This window comes from Mustela lutreola, chromosome 8, assembly GCF_030435805.1.
Source record: "Mustela lutreola isolate mMusLut2 chromosome 8, mMusLut2.pri, whole genome shotgun sequence".
NCBI classification, from domain to species: Eukaryota; Metazoa; Chordata; class Mammalia; order Carnivora; family Mustelidae; genus Mustela; species Mustela lutreola.
The window spans coordinates 70900931-70928042 of record NC_081297.1 but is presented as its reverse complement, the minus strand read 5'-3'; the positions used below and the strand labels follow the sequence as shown (position 1 = coordinate 70928042).

The window sequence follows — 27112 nt, the reverse complement described above, 5'->3', positions numbered from 1 at the left end:
GTTCTCTTCTGGCTTGCAGATGGTCATCCTCCTCACTGTGTCCTCTTTTGGCAGAGAGAGCTCTAGTGTCTTTTCCTCTTTTTATAAGGGCATTAATCCCATCATGAAAGTCCAACCTTCATGATCATACCTAAACCTAATTATCTCCCCATAGCCAAATATCATCACATTGGAGATTAGGGCTTTATCATATGAATGTTGGGAGACTTGATTCAGTCCATAGTAACATGTATGTTAGAGCTTCACCTCACAGAATTTGATGATGGACTGCATGTTGGTGTGAGAGAAATGGAGGAGCTAAGATGTTGCTAGATTTTAGCTGGAGTATCTAGATTATATATGCCATTTCTTGAAATAATAAAAATTTGAGATAGGGGGCGCCTGGGTGGCTCAGTGGGTTAGGCCGCTGCCTTCGGCTCAGGTCATGATCTCAGGGTCCTGGGATCGAGTCCCGCATTGGGCTTTCTGCTCAGCAGGGAGCCTGCTTCCCTCTCTCTCTCTCTCTCTGCCTGCCTCTCCATCTACTTGTGATTTCTCTCTGTCAAATAAAAAAAAAAAAATTAAAAAAAATTTTGAGATAGGAAGAGAGGCTATTGGAAGACATACTGAAAGTAGTTGGGGATTTATTGAATTTGATATGCCGATGAGACTTTCATGTGGATTTGCTAGTCAAGAGCTAGATATTGGAGTTTAGAGGAATAATCCAAATTGGAGATATATATTTGGGTACATCATTTGAAATCTGTAAGTAGAATGAGATTCCCAAAGGGATCACTGTGTCCCAAAGCTCTTCAACATTCAGTGTTATGGAAGATTAAGAGTAAACAGTCGAGCTGAGAAACCGTGAGAAAGACAGGAGAAAGTGGCCAGGACGGGAATCAAGTAAGATGAAAACCAAGTACCTGTCATTTGGATTTCGAGAAATGGAGGTAGAATCAGTAGTTTAAGAGGGAAAGGAAAGTTTGCTGAGGGAATGTTCTCGAATAGGTACGAAGTGATGAAACTGAAGCACGAAAGAGGGCAGCCTTAGGTGGGAGGGGAAATCGTTCACCCACAGTAAGCAGGAGAGAAGGAAAAGTCTATAGGTAAAAGTTTGGGAAGTTTGTAAATGGGGTGATGTGGTAGGTTGTGGAAAAGCTCTTCCTAGTTTTTATTTTCTCATGAGATAGGAAGCAAGATCATCAGCAATGAGTAGACAAAGTGGAAGTGTTGGAAATTTTAGAAATTTTAAACTAAAGGAGAAGATGTTAGGCATTTAAGGATGTGGGGGTGGAAATGAACTAGGGAAGGGCAACAGGATTACTCAAACAGCATGTAACTTAGTAGTCATGCGTTAAAGGGGAGATCAGTCAGAAGGGCAGTATATAGGGGGCCACACTCATGTTGCATGTTGCAACTGGATCACAGGGGAAATGTTTAATCAGGACTGGGTTTTCGTCATCCAAACTGGAAGAAAAAAAAGAGAGATCAGGGAGTTGAAAATGTATTGTATTGTATTGTATTGATTTGACGTTGTATTCTCAGGGCCCAGGCAAATGCCAGGCAAATGGTAGAGTTGTTTGATAAAATGACGAAGGAAGTTGAGGGAAATTGGAAGGGCAGGTGAACCATGAGAGACTATGGGCTCTGAAAAACAATCTGAGGACTTTGAAAAGGTGGGGGGTGGGGGGTTGGGGGAACCAGGTGGTGGGTATTAAAGAGGGCACGGATTGCATGGAGCACTGGGTGTGGTGCAAATGAATACTGTTACGCTGAAAAGAAATTTTTTAAAAAGGTATATAACAGCTTAATAAACAGCAAATAAGTTACCAAGTTCCCCCTATGTACTTAGCAATATTACAACATACAGTATTAAATAACAACCAGCATTTACTGAGCATTTCCCATATGCAAGGCACTTACTAGGTATGTTACTAGTATTATCTTTTAATCCTCACCAAAAAGGAAAAAAAAGGAAACAAAGAAGAAAGGAAAAACACCTGAGAGGCAGCTTTTCACTTTATAGAGGAGGAAATTTGGGCTTAAAGATATATTTCCAAGGTCATGCAACTGGTAAATGGATGTGAAGAATTTACTCCCAGTCTAACTCCAGAGTCGTAAACATAACAGTGAAATGCTTCCCCAGTGCAGTAACAGTGGTTGTTCAGTAAATTATAATTCATCATCATGTGACTGTGATATAGAGATTATGTACTCATGCATTCTATGTCTCAATAATTATTTTGTTTCTTTCTATAGTCTATGCACCATACTAGGTACTGGTGATTCAATTGCAATTTAGAGTGTCTGCTTCCAAAATGAACTTCTTTGCCTTTTCCTATAGGTATGCAAGTTCTAGAATGGAAGATTGCCTTATGTTCTGTGTATATTAGGTTCTGTAAATATGTTTTGATTTTACTAAATCTCTGAATTACTTCCTAGAAAGGCAGCAGGTACAGAAGCTGGGATCTGTGGGTGGGACTTTATCCCTCAACACCAATTACTAACTGTATGAATTCAGACAAGTCATTTAACTTTATAAGTACCTCTGAATTTCTTCACTAGCAATAGTGTGAGGCAATTCTGCCTTAACTAGTACAGAATTATAAAAAAGATCAAATGAGACAATTTATGGGAAAATACTTGACAAATTGTGAGAAGAAATTAATGTTAGTTATTACCTTAAGCCCTGCAAAAGGCTTATACAATTATGTTGAGGATATTAACTTCCTTGTCCCTAATGTAATTGGGGATTTTAAGGTAGAGTCTTATATCTTAGAAGGGAAGCATCTTATCACTGTTTTTACGACTACATTTTTATTAAGGGTCCCCATGGCTCATGCTATTGCAAAGGAATTATGTACCTATTAAGATCTTTTTAAAAAATTAAGTAATTATTGCACAATGCTAGGCCCTTCTCTATACCCTGGCTATCACATATGTCAGAATATTGTTAGAATATCATTAGCAAATAGAGATTTTCTGTTTTAGAGATTTGGTACTTACTTTTATTTTTTCTTTTTAAAGATTGTATTTTTCAGAGAGCGAGAGAGAACAAGTAGGGAGAATGGCAGGCAGAGGTAGAAGCAGGCTCCCCACTGAGCAAGGAGCCTGATGTGGGACTCGATTCCAGGACCCTGGAATCATGACCCGAGCTGAAGGCAGACACTTAACGACTGAGCCACCCAGGTGTCCCAGCACTTACTTTTAATTTGCATGGAATTGAGATCAATTCTTATTTTGCTGAAAACAGTGTATCCAGCAGCCAGGTAGTCATTTTTACACGCACAGTCTTGCCTCCTACTTCCATTAAAAGGGCATTCATATGGATTTTGTAGTCTGAAACAACATTAAAGTATTTTTAGTATTAGATGCAGTAATTCCCCCATCATGTAGATAAATAGTAAACTTCGGAAATGGGAAGATATACTCTTCAGTATTATAGTGTAAGTAAGTTAAATGAGAAAGAAGTTAAAGTCACTCAAGATTAATATATAGTTCTCAATGGGACGTTCAAGAATGGTTTATGGAAAAAAATTCACTATAGTTCTCCTAGTTTTTATTACTGGTATTAATTTCATTTCTATTAAAATATACCTAGCTCTGTTGTTCCACAGCTCACTGTCAGTATTCTTCTTAGTCAATCTCTGAGCACATGTTAATACTCAAGTCTTCAGTATTAAACAGGCATGGACAACTCCTGGCTTAGGTCCTACTATATCCACTTGCTCCTAAATTACTTGTCCCACTTATGAGATACTCAAGTGTCACTCTGAAAGCTGGAAGTTGTAATTCTCCTGATAGAACATAAAAATTCACAGATAAGCCAAAAACCTCATACCTAACACCATACACTTCAGAAAAGTTGTCTTCTTCACCTTTGGCCAATGTTATATATTCCTTGGGGTTCACCAAGAGCATGTCAGCACAATAGATCTAAATGGAAAATGAAAACATTTAGAAAAGCTTTTTACAGTCAATAGCCAATGTTAAAATCAAATGCAGACTGTCTTCAAAATACCTTTATTATCCTTCCATTGATGTTAAGGTAATAGTCACCGTCCTTGGTAATGTTGTTTTTTACTTGGATTTCTTTGCAGCTTGTAAATGTTTTACCTTCAAGGACAAGTGAATACAACTTATTGACAATGAACAAATTACAAACAGATCATGAATTTAGCTCAATCACACAAATATTAATATACTTCGAAAAAACAAACATCTTATTATGTGGAATGTATGACTGCTACAAATATTTATTTTCACATTTTAATTAAAACTCCCAAGGAACACTTAGGTATTAAGTAGATTTTTAAAGTCTATTACTTACAGTCATTGATGTAACATTTCTTTTGAGCATCTGGTTTTAAACGCTTTAAACATAAGTTACTGGACAAACCACTTTCAGCCATGCATTCTACTCTTCTCTCCATTGTCCCAGCTCCACAAGTCACTGAGCACTGTGAAGAGTACGGTTTGGCAGTAAAGTATGTAATGGATACTGGGATCATGACCTGAGTTGAAGGCAGATACCTAACTGACTGAGTCACCCAGGCATCCCTTCATATGCATTAATTAATTATTATTAATTAATAATCATGATTATTAGTAATACATTAATTAATAATTATTGATTATTAAGACTACAGAGCTTTTATCATTGTTATATGCTAAGATTGCAAAGCAATATTCACTTGCTTTCTATCAAATTGGAAATGGAATATAGTGCCAATGACTTTCATTACTCACACATCAGATTTACTTCTTTAATTAACTAATAAATAGTTCTTAAGCATCTACTCAAAATGAAAGGCACTGTGCAAAACTCTCAGAGGAACAGAAATAAGTCATTAGTTACAGTCCCTGCTTATAAGAAGATTATAGCAAGCATAGAAAAAGAAATATTTATACAAGTATCTGATAGTGGTTTTTATAGACAAAAGGAGTAGGAGACAGTTCTGAGATCTAGTTAGATAGCAGATTACCAGGTATCCTACACCTAGAAAATCTTATTCAAAAGGCTTTCAGTTCATAATTACATACTGACCTTGCTCCATTTCCCCACTTTCCAAGTGGCCACATGCAAACAGCTCCTAAAATTGCATTTGTAAACCTGAGGGGAAGGCAGCACAGGGCATTCTCGATAGTCTATAGGCCAAAGTTGATGAAGCTTATATTTCTCAGTAGGCCGGATAGCAATGCAATATGTAATCCTTTGTCGGTAACTAAATCCACAGTTACCTGCACACTGAAAAATACACAATTATAAGGGAGAAAAAAATGTTCTTAAACTTAACTAGGGCCTACTATTTGCCAGGTGCTTAATATATACTAAGCTATATACTCCGCACAATAATCTTATTTATCAGCTTAATTTGCAGATGAATAAACAAATGTTCAGAGGCATTAGGTAACATTTCCAGAGTTGAGCCAATAAATGGAAAGGATGCAGATTCATGCTTGACTGTCTATTTGTAGTGCCTATGTTTTTTGGTTCTGTTTTCCATTACACTGCTAAGAACAGTTTAATTGGATTGAAGCCTTATCTCCCAGTAGGCACAACTTCACAGAAATGGAATATATTAGGAGTTCTTACCTGAAATAAAGAATAGTTATTAGCCTTAACTTACTAGTAACTATATATAAGTTAACATACATTTATCTGAAAACCTACAATGTGATATATAATACCACTTGACTAAAATAAATAAGTGATGTAGACATAAAGATCCAAAAAAGGGAAAGCAGATTTTTGCTTCCGGCAATAATGGAGTGACAAGAAATAAGTTGCCTTCTAACCTGAAGCAATAAAAACATCTGGAAAAAATATAATAAACAATGACTTTTCAGACACTGGACATTAGGCAATGAAGTGATACTTGGGAGATGGAAATAAAAAAGTGATCCTATAACTGCTCTAGTCTGCTAGAAACACAAGGGGACAGCAGAGTTCTGACCAGTGCACACACATATGTGAAGACACCAAGTGAGGCCAAAGAATGAACCAACCAAAAGATAGGACTTACTGTATCTGGTACTCACATGGGACTAAATATTCCCTGCAGTCAGACTGGAAAACTTTATATACATGGGATAATAGGTAGAGTACTCAAAGGGGTCTTGACAGAGTAGAGGGGAAATAACCTTAGACCAAATAATGCACTGGTCTGACCTAACAAATCTTAGGAATAAGACAAGAAAAGATTACAGTGTTTCCACACAAAATAACTTCATTCTAGAATGAAGCTCATAATGTATACATAGGAATAAAAAATATCCAATAGCCAAAAAAAGTAAAATTCATGTCTAACATGCAATTAGCTGGCATGCAAAGAAGCAGGAAAATATAACCTATAATGAGAAAAAAAATCCACCTATCAACACAGACCAAGAGGGTGAGTGAAAACAACTAAGTAAGGACAAGTGAAAATTCTGTCCTCCAGAAAAGCAATGAGGAAACTGGCAAAATTTGTCAGAATTAACTTTCCCAGAGCCTTAAAAATTAACCAAAGGCTTGCAGCAATCCAGGAAGCATTTATTCAAGAAATAAGGTTAAATCTCAGGATGAAGAGGGAACTTTGTGGTGTTCCGACTTACCCTATACCCATTATCCCCTCTCTAGCTCCATAGTAGCCTTCAAAATGAATAGTCCTGCCAACATGGTGAAAACCTGCAGCCTGGCCACTACAAGAGAGGAGGAACTGGGTTGGACATCCTTCAAAGTCTCCTTCCCATAGAATTGTCATAATTTGAACTGCTTGGTGGTTTTTTAGAAGATCCTACTTGCAAGGCTGTCTTTATTCGACTTGACTTAGAGCTTGCTTGCACCAATGCTAAAAGCCTTTTCACTAGGGGTGTTTGTTGAACCCAATTAAAGGCCACTGTTTAACTTTGCAGCCTCCAGAGCAGGGATAACAGATGGAGCAAAAAATAGGATAGTCAAAAAAGCTTAAAAGGAAAATCTGGGAAATGAAATGTCTACAACAGCTTTGAAAAGCTCCAATATATTCATAGGAACTAAAAGTCTGTGGATATGCATAAGGTTGTGCACAAGTCCAGGACTTCACACATGCTCAGGAAGCACCTGGGAAGAGCCTACACTCTCATCTCTGACTGACATCTAAGCTATGAACAAAAGCAGGACCTTAAGCTTATGGAAGAGTTGTCAACTCCCTGGCTGAGTGTTAAAGGTGCCTCCATTTACAGAGCTTCTTGGCAAAGGTTGGAGATTGTTTCTAGGTAGCTAAGGAAATCAGTATTGAATTATTAGCTCACAATTATATTAATCAAGCAAAACTTCAGTGACTACATGTGACAAAGGATACAGACTTTACAGTGAGTTAAAAAAAACTCACCAAACAAGCAAACAGCAATAACAATACATTCTGGGATGGAGAAAGAACAGAACTGTAACCAAGAGATTGAATTAATAATAATAATAATAATAAAACTTCACACAAAGAAAAGCCCAGGACCACAGACTTTGTTGGTAAATTCCATCAAATGTTTGAATAGGAATTAGCATTAGCCTTTCTAAATCTCTTCCAAAAGAAAGAAGAGTAAGGGACACTTCCTAATTCATCCTACAAGGCCATTATATCCCTTATACCAAAACTAGGCAAAGATGTTACAAGAAAAGAAAACTCTTATGAATGTAAATATAAAAATCCTCAACAAAACACTATCAAAAAATTTCAGAAACTGGGGGGCCTGGGTGGCTCAGTGGGTTAAAGCCTCTGCCTTTGGCTCAGGTCATGATCTCAGGGTCTAGGATCGAGCCCCACATCGAGCTCTCTGCTCAGCAGGATGCCTGCTTCCCCCTCTCTCTCTCTCTGCCTGCTTCTCTGCCTACATGTGATCTCTGTCTGTCAAATAAATAAATAAAATCTTTTAAAAATTTCAGAAACAAATAAAAAGGGTTATGTACCATGACCAAGTAAGATTTATTTCAGGAGTAAAATAGGTAGGATTGTAAAATGGTGAAACAACTATGGAAAACAGTTTTGAATTTCCTCAAAAAATTAAAGTTACCATAATACTCAGAAATTTTACTTCCAGGTATTTGCCCAAGAGAAATGAAAACATTCATTAAAAAAAAAAAAAAAAAAAAAAAAAAACTTGTACACAAATGTTCTTTTTTTTTTTTAAAAGATTTTATTTATTTATTTGACAGCAGATCACAAGTAGGCAGAGAAGCAGTCAGAGAGAAAGGAAGGGAAGCAGGCTCCCTGCTGAGCAGAGAGCCTGATGTGGGGCTCGATCCCAGGACCCTGAGATCATGACCCGAGCTGAAGGCAGAGGCTTTAACCCACTGAGCCAACCAGGTGCCCCCACAAATGTTCTTAATAACATTATTCAGAATACTCAGAAAGCCAATCAACACAAATATCCATCAACTGATGGATAAACAAAATGTAGCATATCTCTAAAATGGAATAGTATTCATCCATAAAAAGAAACGAATGATGATTCTATACTATATCATGGATGAACATTAAAAATACCATGCTAAGTGAAAGAAGCCATATACAGGAGACCACATATTGTATGATCCAGTTTATATGAAATGCCCACAGCAGGAATATCCACAGATGCATAATAAAGGTTAAGTGGTTGTGTGGGGCTCAGGGGAAGAAAGCAATAAGGAGTGACTACTCATGTGTATGGAGTTTCTTCTTGAGGTGATAAAATGTTCTAGCATCAGATCATGGTGATCTAATGGTTCTACAGACCATTATGGTGATATAATGGTTGCACAAACTTAAGAGCACCCTAAAATTCTCTCAATCATAAATGCACATACATAGATGTTAGAATTAGCAGAGAAGGACACTAAAAAGTTATTACTAATTGTATATTCAAAAAGTAGAGACACGAAAGAACTAAAAAAAAACTGAAATCAAAACTTCTAAAGAGAAATATGACACTGTCTGAGATTAAGAAAATTAGAGAGGATGGGAATTAATGGCAAATCAGATATCACAGAAGATTAGTGCACTGGAAGCTATCCATATACTGGAATATTATTTAATAATCAAAAGAAATAAGCTAATGATACATACTGCAACCTGACTGAATCTCAAAATACTTAAACTCATCAAAATAATTAGGAGCCACCTGAGTGGCTCAGTCGGTCAAGTGTCTGTCTACAGCTCAGGTCATGATTCCAGAGGTGGGGGACCAAGCCCTACATTGGACACCCTGCTTGGCAGGGAGTCTGCTTCTCCTCTGCCCCTCACCCTACTCAGGCTCTCTCTCTTTGTCTTTCTCGCAAATAAATAAATAAAATCTTCAAAAAAATAATCAGACAAAAAATAGTACATACGGTGTGATTTTGTTTATGCAAACTCCAGAAAATGCATAATATAGGGAGGGGTCCCTCACATAGCAAACAGATTAGCTGGCCTATAGTTTGGAGGGAGAGGGGAAGGAAGTATAAGGTAACACAAGGAAAATTCTGGGGCGGATGGGGATGCTCTTGATTTTGAATATAGAAGTGGTTTTATAGGCGTACGCACCCATCAAAACTTAGCAAGTTATATATACACTTTCAATATGTGTGGTGTATTGTTTGTCAGTTATACATCAAAACAGCTGTTTTTAAAAAGGAGGCAACTCCTCAGGGCCAGTCTGCCAAACTGTTCTGCTCATTGATTTCACACTTGCCCCAGCTGACGCTTCAGAACTGAACTAGAGTTTAACACACACGTTGCTATTACTGTCTCTGCACCATCCACCTGTCAGTGGTTCCATCCCCTAGACTGACAGGCATATCATTATCTGCCCCCATTTTCAAATTTTTTTTTTAAGATTTCATGTATTTATTTGAGAGACAGAGAGAGCGCAGAGACCAAGTGAGCAGAGGGGAGGGGCAGAGGGAAAAGCAGACTCCCTGCTGAGCAGGGAACCCCCCAAAGCACCATCCCAGGCCTCCGGGATCATGACCTGAGCTGAAGGCAGATGTTTAACCATCTGAGCCACCCAGGTGCAGCCCCTCCACCCCCCTACCCCATATTCAAATTTAGACACAGTTTCAACTGCATCAAATTTGAAACTTGGTTGTTTTTTCCAGAAGCAACATTTCTCAACTTTCTTGGTCTTACCTGTGACGAGTCTCCTGTTACCACAATATACCTGCAGGAAGGGTTCTCACACTTTTTGATCGAAAGAGGTCTGGTTGAAGGATCACAGAAACTCTCATTCACTTGAATGTTTTGTGCATTGGTGCACTTCACTTGCCGATGTGTCTCTTTTTTGGTACATGACGATGAACACTAGAAGTGCAATGACAAAATGAACAACGCATTCTTTCAGGCAGTGTCTTTGATACCTTAGGGGTCAGTACTCACGTTCAGCCACTGTCCTGCCACCCACTGGTACTGGTCGCAGTCCTGCTGCCAACATCGCCGCTGAAAATAAGGCCGGGTGGATGGATCACACATTTCATCAGCCACCCTACCAATGCCTCGGAGTCGACAGTACACATCCCTTTGCTGAACTCCAGAGCCACAGGTCACAGAGCACTGCAGAGAGGCCCAAAAAATTGGAACAATTAGCTAACAAATATCGAATCATGTAAACATGACAAAATAGTGCCATAGCCTATTTTCTTGTTTCTTTTCAACATAGCCTGATATTACATCAGGCACTAGAGAGAAAATACATGCAATTAGTGTTTTTAAGAGTATGAAGCGTCCATACAAATGTGCAAATAAATTTTCTTTATTTTGCAGTATCTACTCAAGCCTTACGGCAACTATTGACAGGTTACATGACAAGTTCTATCAGTCGGTCCATCCCAAAAGATAACTCTCTATTCTGACTTAAATGTGCTTAATAACTTTTAAACTCGCTGCACAAGGAAACTACTTGGCTACGTTGCTTTTAAACATCATTTAAATCCTTAGACTTTCTGTATCATCTCCCTCCAAGGAACAATAATTTCCAAGATTGTGTTATACTCGTCTTTATGCTTGCAGCATAAACTTTGTACAATTTGAGGATCCAAATATTTGCTAATCTGTTGATTCATGACTACCTTCCAATGGACAAGTGCTTGGGAAGCTGGTTGCATAAACTGTAAACATAAACCATCTTGTTGTCTTAGCCTCCCCAGGTCTCATTTTCCTGATGTGCACAAAGAAGAGTCTGTATCATTTGTAAAATTTCATAGAACACTTCCATACATGTATCCCTGGTAACAGCTCTGCCTCTGACAAGCAGGGCTGAGGACCTGAGGCTCAGAGATGGTAAGTCACTTGCCTGAGCTCCTGCCTCTAGTTACAAGATGAAGGTCAGTTCTTTCTGATTTCAGACACTGAGCTGTCACTGTGTTCCCTGAGGTGGGTGGGGAAGGATTTGGTAACCTCTCAGAGCCTTCCCAGCTCTAGAATACAGCGTCCTATTATAAGAGAGCGTGGCTACAGCCAAGAGCTATGGTGCCAACACTAATAAAGTATGGAGAATGCCCAGGGGTATTTATTTAATTTGTAAGTTTGGTTTTCTCTGCTGCTTGTGATTCCAGAAAGAATTGGAAGTCCTACTGAGGAATATCTATGGTCTCATCACTGTTTCCTGTGATACCATAAGGTCCATTGTGGCATCTGGGTGGCTCAGCTGGTTAATCATCTGATTCTTGATTTCTGCTCCAGTCATGATCTCAGGGTCGTGCGATGGAGCCCCACATCAGGCTCTGCACTGAACAGTGAGTCTGTTTGAAGATTCTCTTCTCTTTGCCCCTCCCCTCTTTGTTCTCCCTCTGTCTCTCTGACTCTCTTGAAAATAAATGAATAAATCTTAAAAAAAAAAAAAATCGGGTCCTTCACCACGTTCTGAATTTCTGCAGGAGCTCAGAACAATGAATTTATTTTTCTACAACAATAAATGTATATCTGCAGAATAAGGATTTACCGTGAGTGAAAAAATATTTAGATCCCACAATAACTAAGAACTTGGTTCACCCTGTAGACTTGAAATCCTTCTACAAACTGTTGTACCATTTTACTCTAGATGCACTTGAAAGTTTAGAATTATAAACAGTATAAGCAGTGAGTATAAGCAGTAATCACTGTCTTAAAAGAGAACTTATATCTATTTTTTAACCTATGAAAAACAGTATTACCTACATAGCTTATACTTACCTTCGTCTAATGCTTAAGCAGTAGAATTTTGCCCCCATTGAGTGTTTTCACAAAAAACTCAGCTCCATGTGTGGAGAAAACAATAATTTAGTGTGTGTTTTATGCAGGGCATAATATTAAGTAGACTAAAATGTCTGGAGATAGTTTAGCTTATCTGAACCTCTTGTGAAAATATTTAGCCTATAGAATAAGGCTCTTGCAAATATTTTTCAGGGATAATTTCAGAAATATAAGCTATATTTGGAAAACTTCCTGCCTCTAAACCTGAAAAAAAAATTTCCTGGAAAAACATAATTCACAAAACATAGCTTAGCAAGAACTTCTAGCAGACAAATATAATTTTCTAAAATTCAATAAACCACAGTGTTTACTGATCCTCTGGCCATAGCACATGTTTAGAAAAATCTGCTGTGACCATGGGTAACTACTATTGTGGATCTCTTCCCTAAAAGGAAAAAAAAAAGATGGATTACTGCTTGGAAGAAAACAAATAACTTTTTGTTTTTCAGTTTTCTTTTTTTAAGAGTATAAAAAAGTAAACTGATACAATTTTAGATTTGAACAAAAAAAGAGAACATATGGCTTAAATGAAATATTTCTTAACCCAATGTCATCAATAGTGCTAACTGCCAGATCCAACAAAAATGTTTCAAATCTTTTCTTAATTTCATGGACACATTCAGCAGCATTAACCTGCTTCTCTTTGTACCCTGTGAGTGCTCTGAACAGTTTCTCCTATGCATCAATTTTCTAAATCTGTTCTCCCTTTTTTTTTTTTAAGATTTTATTTATTTATTTGACAGACAGAGATCACAAGTAGGCAGAGAGGCAGGCAGAGAGAGAGAGGGGAGGAAGTAGGCTCCCTGCGGAGCAGAGAGCCCGATGCGGTGCTCGATCCTAGGACCCTGGGATCATGACCCGAGCTGAAGGCAGAAGCTTTAACCCACTGAGCCACCCAGATGCCCATAAATCTGTTCTTTTGATCTCGACATTTACATTTGCATGTGTTTGTAAAAATTTTTTATGTATTTACAGAAATTGCATATGTTTTTTACATAGATACGTCAAGGGCACCTCAAATTCAATATTTCCAAAGTAGAATCTCTGCCTGGCCAGGTCCCCCTACAGTGGTGGATGCTGTGAAGACACAGTTACTCACTCCTTAGTTGAGTGGCTTACTAGCATGAATTCTCAAGGTATACCTCTAAGTCTAAAACATGTACCCTTATTTAACAGCTTCATAGAACTACATACTTATAAGCATGTTCTGTATCATCTTTCTTAAAAATCCAGATAGCTAATGTAAAGCACCAACACTGCATAATTTAATTCAGACAGGATAATCAGTCAAATATCCTATTTATATGTAATATGCTATAACACTGCAGAGACTGGCACCTAACAGACTGGACAGTGGAATTGGAGAAGGTGAATTTTAGCCAACCCACAGGTACTGTAACCATTTTAGCTATTCAGAGCAGACTTAAAGAAATGTTAGAATGTGTGTTGCAAAAATAAGTTCACCAAACTGCTATTTTATAAGCCACTTAAAATGCAAATGGGAAGTGTTCTCTCTTTGTGCATTATTTATTAGTTCTTATTAAGATTTAGGTCTTGAGGGGCACCTGGGTGGCTCAGTCATTGGGCGTCTGCCTTCGGCTCAGGTCTTGATCCCAGGTCCTGGGATCGAGCCCTGCATCAGGCTCCCTTTTCATCAGGGCATCTGCTTCTCCCTGTCCCTCTGCCACTACTTCTGCTTGTGTTCCCTTTCCTGCTGTGTCTCTCTCTGTAAAATAAATAAATAAAATAAAATAAAAAAGATTTAGGTCTTGACATTGGGAGGGTATGTGATATGGTGAGTGTTGTGAAGTGTTTAAGCCTGATGATGCACAGACCTGTTCCCCTGGGGCTAATAATACATTATATGTTAATAAAAATAATTTTTAAAAAAGAAATTAATTCTAAAATTGTATGACAAAAATCATCATTCTTAATGGTTCAGCATCTTAAATTCTGGGGAGATCTAGATTAAATTCTAGACATAATTAAGGAAATGAAACCCATAAGATTAATATTTGAAACAAAAAGTCTGCATTTTAAGATCTTATATATTCTTCATGTTTTATATAATTTAGCCAATTAAAATAAGATGCTACTTTTTTTTACTTAAAAAAAGATTTTGGTCTTGACTTCCACATAGTAATTTGTAACTGTGGCTTATTTCAAGAGAGTCAATCGTGCAGCAGTAGTATTAGCAATATAGGGCATTTGGAGTTAGGAGTGACTTTAGGAATACATAACTTCAATTTCTCTTCAGTTTTTAAATTCTTTTTATAGCGATAGTAAACGAAAGACCACCAAACCTACCCATTCTTTCCTACCCTCAATCCACGTACATTCACTACATCCTGAAAGTGGTCATTCCATTTTTGGGTGACTCTAAGGTTAGCGAATACTCAGCTATTCTGAGCTTAAATATTCTTCTTTAAACGTTTACCCATTGTCCAGAATCTGTCCTCCTTCCCAACAGAGAGCAAATCCATATTCACTTTCATGGGAGAAAGTATGAAGGTATAAGGTCTAAAATCGTGGGAGCTGTTTTCTGACCAATAGGAGTTGACCAATAAAATCACAGATATGCCAGTCTAGCACTCTGACCTTATAAAGCTGCTGAGTCAAACTTAAAGCCAGTGACATAGCTTTGTTACAGAATGAGGAAATGTCTTGGAATTTAAGCCAGTAATCCTCAGGGCTTTTCCAACTTGCAGTAGGACACAATGGAACTGACAGAACAGTAGTAACCATTTGACTGTACTTCCCTTGAGATTTGGTAAATTTTTCAATGCTTTTCTTAAAGTGTGGGTCTTCTGGAATAGGCACTGCTCCAAAACTCTGAGCAGGATCTGTGCCAAAGATCTGAATGCTATCCATCATTAACGTAGCCTGATATGTTGCTAGTAATTTCAGCAACTACGTCATATATGATATGATCAACAAAACTCTGTTATGGTCCATAAGCTATAAAATCCATATATATCTTATACCCATACAACATACTTTTTAAAAATGTAAATAAGGTTGCAATGAATTCAGCACAACATAGAAATTATGTTCCCATCGAAGGCATTACTATGTGTGATGCAATGAGTCTATAACTGTTGCCTTTTAGGTGCCCTCATGAGAGTGGCAATATGTTGCTCAGGAAATATAAGGATGTATAATGATACTAATGAAATAATTACAATAGCAACTATACTAAGAAAAGCTCAAATGGACCTGTGTTCAAGTGCTTCGCCAACAAAACCCTCCCCCCGCCAAGACACACTTTTGGTCTATGACCTATACAAGCTACTTAGCCTCTTTAGCTGTTGTTTTCTTTTTTCCAAGCAATGTCGGGAGGTGACTGTCCCTCGTTGCTCCCTTCCTATTCTCATCTCTTCCCTTTTCTTGTAAAGATAAAGTTATTTCTCCCTTGAAAAGTTTCTTTTTTTTTTTTAAGATTTTATTTATTTATTTGACAGACAGAAATCACAAGTAGGCCGAGAGGCAGGCAGAGAGGCTGGCAGAGAGGCTGGCAGAGAGGCAGGCAGAGAGGCAGGCAGAGAGGCAGGCAGAGAGAGAGGAGAAAGCAGGCTCCCTACTGAGCAGAGAGCCCGAGGTGGGGCTTGATCCCAGGACCCTGGGATCATGACCTGAGCCGAAGGCAGAGGCTTTAACCCACTGAGCCACCAGGCACCCCAAAAAGTTTCTTGATACATGCCTTAAACCAGAGTAAGTCATCTCAGCCCACTCAGAGAAATCCATCAGAAAGAGAGGAGAAAGGAAGGGAGTGAACAGGCAGAAGAGAAATGCAAGAACAGAGCTGCTGGCACCAGTCAGAAGAGATTTGGAAGTATAGATTACTCAGTCCCAGAGCAAAAAAAGGACGTCCTCCCTGTGCTGGGGTTCCAGTCTGTCTCCAAAGCTAGAAACATCACTTAGGAAGAGAGAAGCAGCTCTGGGTTCTTAGTCAGTGGCTATGGGGACTCAATTAAGATTTATTATCTTTTAGGTTATAAGAGATATATACATATACATCAGAAATTTCTGAAAATAAGGAAATATGGATTTATGTATTTTGGAAATACAGAAAATATGGAATTATAGAAATAAAAAATCACTTAAAATATTAACATTTAGCATATAGTGTCAAAAAATTTTTTTTCAGGGGCTTTGGGAGAAGGGGGCACTAGCTAATAGATTTGTAAGATTTTGGAACTTCTGTCACCTTTGGTTCCAGCTCTGCTTTTAATCTAGTAGAAAGAAAATGATGGGCCTCTGAGAAGAGGAGCCAGGCAAGTGGTTGGTAGCAGGTGACTGACTCTAGATTCCACAGGGTGGAGTGAGGTTCTCTAGGTCATCTTTCTAAGTTGTCCAGCAGATCTGTCATGATCAAGAGGAGGCAAGAATTCTGGACTTTTTCTTTTTTTTTTTTCCTAAGCATAAAACTACATTTGGATGGTACTGAACTAAATAGATGGAGTATGAGAAAATGAGGACTCTAGCACCATGTTAGCCTTAAAAACCTGAATATAACGAGAGAAGCTAGTATTCCCATATAGGTAAAATTAAGTTTAAAAAGTAAACAAACCCTTTCTGGTTTCAGAGAGTGGAGGGAGGTGTTTTTTTTTTTTTTTCTTTTTAAATGATTCTAGTATTTACTTTGCCTCTAAAGGTATACATCTGGAGGCAGAGGACAAATGGCCCTCTGTACCAATGTTTGTTTCTTTTTAACAGCAGTCACTACAATGCATTACTAAATCCTTTCATTGAAAAATGATATCAAATACCAAATTAAGAGTGTTACTTCAAAACTCATTTGAGCACCTCTGTGGTCACAATTTTCTAAATGAGTCTTTCCATTTGAGGTATAATGTAAAGTAGTAATAAAATGAAATAATTTTATAGTGAGTGATTATACTAAAGCAATGTTACAATTTATAAAGTCGGAACAAAGTAGCAACCAGTGATTATCTCGTAACTACCTCTGAAATTACACTTCTGCTGAATATATTATTAAATGTAGTGCAGTGACAGCCTGCAATTGTTAACCTCATGTGGGTACTTTTTATAGAATAAATCAAAAGCCAACGACTTCACAAATGGTCATTTGTTTCTGGCAGAGAGTTGAGGACTGTGTGGGTGTATGAAGCTAATTTCTATGACAAGGAAAACCAAGTCAAAGAGAAGAAAGCAGACTCTGTACAAAAGCATCTGTGTTTTTTATAGTCTTTGAATATTCATATCTGTATCTTAGAAACCCCTTAAACATGTTCAGGCAAGTGAGTCTTATATAACTTCATACTTGGTGGTAAGCCAAGGCCAATTTGTTAGCACTGATGATTGATTCCCTGTTGTGCGGCTGGAGGTCAAGGGTCAGAAAGCGTCCCCTGTGAATACAGACCATAGCAGCAAGGGAATCCTGGGGAATCAATAGGAATCTGGTGGCCAAGAAGCAAAAAGCCTCTCCCACTTCCACACCCATTCCCCCTTGGTTCGGCTGATGTCAGAATTAGGAAGTCCTGCCACACGCTGGGTTCAGTGACTTTACAGTGTTTCACCCTTTGGGAGAAAACCACTTTTCACATCTTGGTCCAGATAAAATAAGGCAAACCCTGACCTGAAGCAAAAAATCACAATATGACAAATACATAAATTAAGAGTTGGAAAGTGTTTTTTGCAACTAAATCACAATATTCAAAATAAGAAGTGTTCAGCTAGATACTGAGTTAGGTGCTTAGTGAGCAAGTTATCCATCGTCCCTGAGATTTTGTGGCCTGAGACCATGCTGAAGAAGTAGGCATGGGTTAAGTTGTTGACTCACCAATCACAGAAGATAGTTAGACATACAAGGATATTTGAGTTATACTAGAGCTCACACTATATGCAAGTAAATAATGGCAAAAATACATATACAGGGGCCATTGTACACCTGGGAACAGATGATGGATTAGACTGGAATGTTTGCAAGGAGATTCAAGAGTTACTTTGAAAGAGAATTGGAAGAACCTGTTGAGTGACTGACTTCAAGGTCAAGAAAGAAAGAGAATGATGCAGTGTTTCTTTCTTAAATAACTTAGTAGGTAGTAGTGGCATTTATAAAATAAAATCAGTTAAAGAAAATCTTTTAAATCGTAGCCTTTTCTAAAGCCTGAAAAAATAATTTTATTACCTTACCAAAATTCAGTGTTGAAGCAAATTCTCGAGATATATGGGTTATTTTGGTGTGTATGGGATGAGAAACAAACATGTTTGCTCCCAGTTTTCAGCCAAATATGAAGCACTGTTCTCAGCCTGTGAACACTTGACAGAGGCTCTCTCTTCTACAGAGAAATCTGAGATGCTCAATTTGGCAGCATTTCCTTCAGTAACAATGACGTGCTGACACAGTGCCACGCAAAACTGATGCCCTGCCCCATGACTCTAACCTCACAGAGTAAATGATGATGACTTAGGAATTTAGGGGAACCCCACTTCTTCTGGCTCCTCTCTGAACCCCTATCTTTAACAGACATCGCTCCAACATCACACAGAAGCAAGGAAGCTGCATCAGCAGAAGAGAGGTTTTCTTTCCTTCTGAAAACTCTGCTCTTTAAGAAATGGCTAAGCCCATTGAGGTCCTGCTGAGAGCAGCCAGACCATTCTGTGAAGAGTCTGCCCCCATTGAAATCAGGCCCCCAGAAATCACTCTGGTGAAAATTTCCCACTTCATTTATAGCTTTTACCTCTTTGCTACTTCCCAATCTGGTCTTCATTTGACAACCATGATCACATGCATACAACCCCCAATTTAGATTTTGGGCTTAGTTCCCCGTGGATGCCAGGGTAGCTATCAGTCATCTTTCATTAACCAAGTTCTCATTCTGGATTTCATGTATATATTGGCTTTATTTTGGCTAAATCTTTCCAAGTCTGTCCACTCTAGCCTTAGACCAGCTCAGGCTCCCTAGCTCTGATGTGTCCCTAACTCTTAAACAACTCCAGTTAGGATCCTGTTTAGAACCTACCAGTCCCTTCTCCAACATGTAACCTTTGTTCAAATCCAAGACTGTGGTTGGCAACAAGGCAGTCACTAAGCATATCATCATCTATACTTTACTTTTAGACTATCTGGAACAATATGATTATCAGTAACTCCCCATCCCTGATATTCAGTAAAAGAATTTTTTGAAAAGTTTACAGTCACTGGGGCACCTGGGTGGCTCAGTCATTAAGTGTCTGCCTTTGGCTCACTGATCCCAGGCTCCTGAGATGGAGCCCCATATTGGGCTCCCTGCTCAGCAGGAAGCCTGTTTCTCCCTCTCCCTCTGCCTGCCGCTCTGCTAACTTGTGCTCTCTCTCTATCTCTCTGTCAAATAAATAAATAAAGTATTTTTTTTAAAAAGGGAAAAAAAGAAAAGTTCACAGTCACAGAAAAATCAACTAATTCATTATTAACTATAGACTTAGTAAACGTGTACTGTACATTAATTCAGAGCATAGCGCAAAAAATGTATAACAGAATAAAACACATTTTAGTGGAGTAAAACCTTCAAGGTTATTGCAACAGACTTGAGATTTTCTTTTTACATGCAAAAATATGTTTATAATTATAAAACACATCTCATACCTCCTTCCATCTATTGGCTTTCCATGAAGGGCATCTGACAGATCTACAAGCTTTTTGAGTTCGAGGTTTCTGTAAGTGACTGCAGTATTTTTCTTCTATTTTTCCTTGGAACTGGTCAATGCAAAGCACCTCACGATATTTTAAACCTTTACCACAAGAAGCTGAGCACTGGAAAATAAACAAATATGCTTAATTAATTTTATCTTGACTAATTTATCATCAAAATGTATAAAATGAAGAGTCGAAACATCATTGCTTTGATGTTTTCATTAAGATATAACTTGGGTTCCTCGGATTAGAATTTAAAATCTGTCCATCTGTCCTGGACCATCAGTGGATGTTGATACCATAAGGTATCCATTAATTCCATAAGTAGTACTGACTGTCTACAGTATAGCAAGTATTCTTCTAGTATAGAAATGTTTTTGATCTTTTAAAGGTAAAGACTATCTGAAGCTAACTCCTGTTATCACACATGATTTAATTTTAATTTTGCATGGTCACCACCTATTTTATTTTAACCCCATATTTCCCACACTGCACTTTGATTTAAAAAAATGCAATGATTTCTTTATGGAGAAAGAAGAAAAATTATTTTTAAGTGCAATTCAATTCAGTTTTTTTGTTTTGTTTTGTTTTGTTTTTTATCAATCTGGGAAAAGGTCTCTCTATACTAGCAACCCTCTAATATACTCAGTTTTTTAAAAAAGGAAATTCTCGGGGCACCTGGGTGGCTCAGTGGGTTAAAGCCTCTGCCTTTGGCTCAGGTCATGATCTCAGAGTCCTGGGATGGAGCCCTGCATCATGCTTTCTGCTCAGCGGGAAACCTGCCTCCTCCTCTCTCTCTGCCTGCCTCTCTGCCTACTTGTGATCTCTCTCTCTGTGTCAAATAAATAAATAAAATCTTTTTTAAAAAAAGGAAATTCTCTGTAAAGGTATAAGTGAAGTAATAACTTGACTTCATTTATCAGCCAGTTGCCATTTAATGAGTGAAGCCAGGACAATGTAGTGGGAAGAGCTTGAACTCTGGTATTGAATACCATGTCTGCGTCTTAATACTTGCACAACTCCAGGCACATTTCATTACCAGTCCGACTCCACTTCCCCATTTATAAAATGGAGATAGTAAGACCAGTATTACAGTAGATGAGATCAGATTGCAGATGAGATCAAGAATATGAAAGGTCAAATCCAGTCCCATTACAAGTGGTACATCCTCAGTAAATATTAGCTTCCTCTTCTACTGTTGTCCTTTGTATAGTCTCAGGATGTTGGAAATTTTCAATGTGATATACGTACCAAGGAAAAGTTAAGCAAAGACATGGATTCCAGACAACTCTTCTTGTACCTCTGAGACAGCTGTTCACATATGGTTTCATTTAGAAACATATACTGAGTTCAGAGAGCACAAGATAATATATTATACATTTTATCTATCAGTTCAAAGACTGTTAGAATATCTAATACAGACTATTAAATGCTTTAAATATTTCAAATAAAAAAATAGTGGGGGTGTAATTTATCTTTTTATATTATCTGCAATACTGTATCTCATTTGTGTAGGTAATTAATTTAATAGTATCTTGATTATTAAGACTTATTACCATATCCCGAACGCTCTCTTTAACACAGTCTTACATGTCACTTAGAACATACTTAATTCTGTGAAAATCTCTAAGGGATTTTCATAATTTGTGCATTCTTTCCTGTTGACCTTCTCTTCTGGATCTACCCACTTGCTCTACTCTTCCTGACTTGAGTACTTTTCAGTTTCTTGTCTTCCCTGTCTATTTTTCAAAGAGTATGGTATGATTTATACCCAAAAAATCACATATTATTTAGTATCAGGCATATATCATCACAAAGTATATGTACATGTTCACACATGGAAATAATGCTTTTCCCCTTTGGTATATATTATTTTTTCTAATCTTTGTGATCTTTAGAACAGAAGAATATTCACTACTCTTCATGTCAGCCTCTTTTAAAAAGTAAGCATTACTGTGAATATTTAAGATAAACATAGGTGTTCTTATGGAAGATGTAAAAACATTTAGAATCTTATTCATTTTGTGATTATTGAGTTTCTACCATATGCCAAGAGTTGCAGATACAGATTCATTAAACATCTCTTGCTTTTGCCCTTGATTTATTCTCAAAGTACTTATAATTTAAATGACACATACCACCGATTAAATAAATAGCAAAGTAGAGCATAGATAATATTAAACCCAATAAAGATCAGGAAAAATACACACGACATAAGGACCATTAAAATAATACAATAAAAATTATGGATTTAAGGAATTCTGAAAAGTAGCCATTCTTTTCTGGGATGTTTGATAAGTACTCAAGGAGAAAGTGATATTTAAACTCCGTTTTGAAGAAGTGGGCTTGCTGATGGAAAAAATGGGTGGTCATATATTTGTTTAATATCTCTATATGGACATTGTCCACGTGTCTGTTTTGTAAAATTCTCAGAGTTCTAAGAGTGCCAAGAATCCAAGAATCACACAGTAAGTATGCAGTAAATTATTGATATTTCTGATAATAATGAGCAATTCATTTACAAAACTGTATAATACAAATAGGGGACACTGAAGATCTTCCTTTATAATTGAGCAATATATTTCCTCTCTGAGCAATATCTATGAAGGGAATGTAAACTCACACATTGTAGTACACTGTCAAAGTCAAGATTATTCTTCACAAGACTGAACAGTGTCTCCTACTCTAACTCAGCATCATCTTTCTCTTCTTCATTATTCCAATCTTTTACCAAGACTATTATTAAACATAATTTTAAACATTTTTTGGTTCCCAAACTGACAATGGCTCTCTATGATCTTTATTAGCAAATCAAAACTTATATTCTTCCTTATTTTCTTGATCCACTAAATTTCAGTCAGCATATCTTTCTGACCTCATGTCTGTTACTTTTCAATATGCAGTGTTGCTCTACTTAGGCATTTCACGTTCACTCAATAAGAGCGCCTAATTTATGTTGTTTCCTTTTACCTCAACTAATCACTTCCCCGGGTACTTTCTAAATGTGACTTATCCTTAAAGCTCTAAGTCAGTCCCATGTCTAAGGTAAATACATATCAATCTTTCACTTCTCTGAATTCTTCTGAGTCTCACTGTTTTTCTCACTTCATCATTTTCTACTTTTGTCACACACTTTATCTACCCAGACTTCTGGAGGTCAAGGACCTTTTAGAGATTACCCACATTACCCACAAAATGGCAGGTACAATAAATATTGGCTGATTAATTGATGTTGATCCTTGTTGCAAGCAATTCTTATTTGTTTTTGTTAAAATCTAAAGTAATTTATTAAAACATTTAAAATTCCTTGAAATATATTTATTGCTTTATAAACACAAAGTTTCTCTAGGAAAGTTAGACAAAAAGTACAAAATCAAAGAACTGCAAAGTAAATTATGCCTGGTCACACTTTTAAAGCAGTGCTTCCTTTCCTTCTATTCTTTTGAAGAGGAGTAAATGCATTATTTTATCATGTCTGATGAGTTCCATGTGAGGATTTAAGTAAAAGAGAACATTTAGGCAAAGAATAATATTTTAGTTGGAATGAGGTAGTCATAAAGTAAGTAACTAGTGAAATGGTAGCCTCTTTCTCTCACACCACAATACACTCTGATTTGTAAAGATACCACAAAATAGCTCACTTGTTAGGATACTGAAACATGAGAATTTTTTTTCTTCTGGCACTCCAGCAATTTTTTTTTCTTCTATTTTATATTCCGGATACTGTCCTACTCCCTTGAGATTTTATTAACACTATATAGTTTCCAACATTCTTGTCAAGAGAACTCTTAAAAATCACCCCTATTGTCCTTAGTTGACATAGTCTTAAATTCTGAGATATGTTTTCCCGAGTACCATGAAATAGTAGATGTAGGATACAATCCACTTCAGAAGTAGCAACACCAAAAACAACCTGAACTGACTATTCCTGTAAATTAGGTAAAGACAAATATCTATGTATGGAAAAGAAAACATGTGAAACAAATGGAGAATTTGCAAGCCCTAAAAATGCAATAGAATCTCCTTGGATGGCACTTTCAGTTCCAAGATGGAATTTTGGAATTAACCATTCTAATAGGATTAACCTGGAACAAGTCTATTTTTGTTTTTAAAGTTGTGCATAATTCCAGGATAAGATTACTTTTGATATTTGAGGTGTGATTATTTTGTTAAAAATATAACAGAAGAGCGAATTAATTGACAGTTTGTTAAAGATGTTGATTCTAGACACTAAAATTGTTAAAACCAAATAGAGCAATGAATTTTATTTAGCTCCAGTTCTAGGAAATGGAAAACATCACCATCAGATGCACAAAAAGGTACTCAACATCACTAATCATCAGGGAAATGCAAATCAAAACCACAATGAGCTATCACATCATACCTGTTAGGATTATCATCATCAAAAAAAGAAAAAAAGAGAGAGAGAGACAGAGAGAGAAATAATTACTCTGGTGTTGATGTAAAGAAAGGGAACCCTTGTGAACTGTTGCTGAGATTGTAAACTGTTACGACCACTATGGAAAATAGTACAGAGGATTGTCAAAAAATTAAAAATAGAACTACCATATGATCCAATCATTTCTTCTGAGAATTCACCCATAGGAAATGAAAACACAAACTTGAAAAGATATCTGCACCCCTACATTCATAGCAGCAATACTTACAAAAGCCAAGACACAGAAACAACGTAGGTCCATCAATGAATAAATGGATAAAGAAGCTGTGGTATATATATATAGATATATATACTATGGGATATTATTCTACCATAAACCTGGAGAAAATCCTGCTATTTGCAACAACATAGATGGATCTCAGAGGAATTATGCTAAGTGAAATAAGTCAGAGAAAGATAAATACCATATGACCACACTTATATGTGGAGTCTTAAAAAAAGAAACAAGTTAGAGATCAGATTTGTGATTATCAGAGGTGGGTGGGGGAGGTGAATTGGAGAAAGGTGATCAAAGGTACACACTTCATAAGTACTAGGAATAGCATGACTACAGTGAACACTGCCATAATATATATAGGAGATTGTTGAGAGTAAATTCTAAGAGATCACAAGGAAGTTTTTTGGTTTTATTTTTATCACATCTGTATGAGATGACAGATGCTAACCAAACTTATGTCAATGATCATTCATATGTCAAATCATGCTGTGTACCTTAAACTTACAGTTATGTATATCAATTATATCCAATAAAAGTGGAAAATATTAGATGAAGTGAATGTTTTCTTTATTTCTAGATATCACATCATCTGTTAGTTATCTGCTGAAAACGTAAGCACTCACAACCATGTGGCTGGGTGTCACATCTATCCAATTGTTCATTGTATGGTGATACTTGCTAATTTCCTCAAACAAGGAACTCTTATACTAGGTGACAAAAGTGTTCACATAATTTTTTTGTTTTAGGAAAGCTAAACACACAGAACTGCAATCATTACACATTACAAATCTAAATCCAGAAATCATTCTCTCAAGAGCAACTGGAGAAGCATCAAATTATAATGTACAAAATGGAGTGGTTTGATTTAAACACAATTATAGCTAAAATATAATCAGGTATTGGAGTGTCTCTTGAAATAATTTAAGAAAATTAGTTGTGTTTGCCTTTGCCTTAAGTGGCATTCCAAATAATCAATGAATTTCTCAATATAGGGACATGTATTATTTATCTTTAGTTTGATCTTTTTCAAAACTGAACTATGTCATGCTTCTGTAGTAAAGTTAAATTTTTTAATGGGAAATTTTGATCATAGCTATTTTTTTTAGGATTTTATTTATTTGACAGAGAGAGACACGGTGAGAGAGGGCAAGTAGGGGGAGTGGGAGAGAAAGAAGCAGGCTCCCCGCTAAGCAGGAAGCCCTAGATGCTGGGCTGGATCCCAGGACCCTGGGATCAGGGTCTTGCACCTAACTATTACACCTAGCTATTTTGCAGGAGAATTTTTTTAATGCTTTGGTAATTATATGTTAAATGTCTTTATAACAGTATCACAAATCAAGATTTATCTATGAAATGGTATAAGAAAATGATAGTTTCAGATCAAGACAGACCATAAATTAGGTATTTTGTGGAGTAAATGACTTGTGCGCATCGATTCATGCATGTATGTTTTATCTATTCCTTTTGATTTTTAAGAAGCCTGTAACATTCTCTAAATAAAATAAAGAGGCTGTCTCTGAACCCCAGGAACAGCATGGTTTTTGAAATCTTCATCAAGCCAGTAACACCTACATAGCTAAGAGAAGAGCCTAATTACAGTAAAATCTTAGATATGAGTTTTATACAATTACTCAGTAATTGGGAGCATGCCCCACATTGATGGAACCCTCTTTTAAATGGAGTTCTCCTCAGTTATTAAAGAAGTAAAACATTACTCTTAATCTCACAAAACAAACTGAGGGTTGCTGGGGGGAGAAGGGTTGGGAGAAGTGGGGTGGGGTTATGGACATTGGGGAGGGTATGTGCTATGGTGAGTGCTGTGAAGTGTGTAAACCTGGCGATTCACAGACCTGTACCCCTGGGGATAAAAATATATTATATGTTTATAAAAAAGAAAAAAGAAAAAAGAATGGAAAAAAAGAAGTAAAACATTAACATAGTTAGAATAAATAGCCAGAATATACTAGAATAGGGTATTCCTGTGTTTAAAAAAAAAAATTAACAAAATATGCATATTAAGAGTAGGATGTCAACTCTGCAAAATAGTACTGCTACTGTTCCTTTAATGCAATGCATATGTGCACTAAAAAGTAAGATACTAAATCTATCAACAGGGACCCTATTCATACTATTTCCTGAAAGATTATACCTTGAGTTTTAAAGTTAAATGGAGTTTGAAAATTCTTTTTAACCTGTTACAGACCTTCTTTGACTATGCAGCTTTAATAAACCAAGACAGCATTCGGTCCCCAAAATAATCACTACTGAAATAGTTCATATTCTATTTGCCTCTAATTTAAAATTTGCAACTTCAGACATATAGCATTTTTTAAAGTCAGATTCATTTGCAAAAATGTTTTGAGTCCCAACTTAAAGGACAAAGAAATACATTATTAACAAACATATCTAGCAAGCTTTCTTTACATTCACATCATTGGTTAATAATAACATTTTAATTTCTATTTCATGTTCTAAAATACTATTTCTAAATATTTACATATATTGTATATATTTATATATTTATGTACATAATGAATTTATGGTTCAAAGCTAATAGGAGTATCTCATGGGTAATTAATTTGGTTAATTCAATTGGAAGTACTATTTAAAGATAATTTATT

General features: G+C 36.8%; 1 protein-coding gene across 1 annotated transcript in view; it reads right to left on the bottom strand.

The window, feature by feature from the left end:
- The window catches only part of ADAMTS20 (ADAM metallopeptidase with thrombospondin type 1 motif 20), a 192812-nt gene that overhangs the window by 36009 nt on the left and 129691 nt on the right, over positions 1-27112 (bottom strand). Inside the window, exons 29-36 of the mRNA XM_059185607.1 lie at positions 19768-19935; positions 10329-10502; positions 10083-10253; positions 5027-5227; positions 4310-4439; positions 4001-4095; positions 3821-3915; positions 3185-3318 (exon numbers count right to left, since the gene is read on the bottom strand). Of these exons, the coding sequence (XP_059041590.1) occupies positions 3185-3318; positions 3821-3915; positions 4001-4095; positions 4310-4439; positions 5027-5227; positions 10083-10253; positions 10329-10502; positions 19768-19935 (1168 nt within the window). The remainder of the gene's footprint in view (positions 1-3184; positions 3319-3820; positions 3916-4000; positions 4096-4309; positions 4440-5026; positions 5228-10082; positions 10254-10328; positions 10503-19767; positions 19936-27112) is intronic.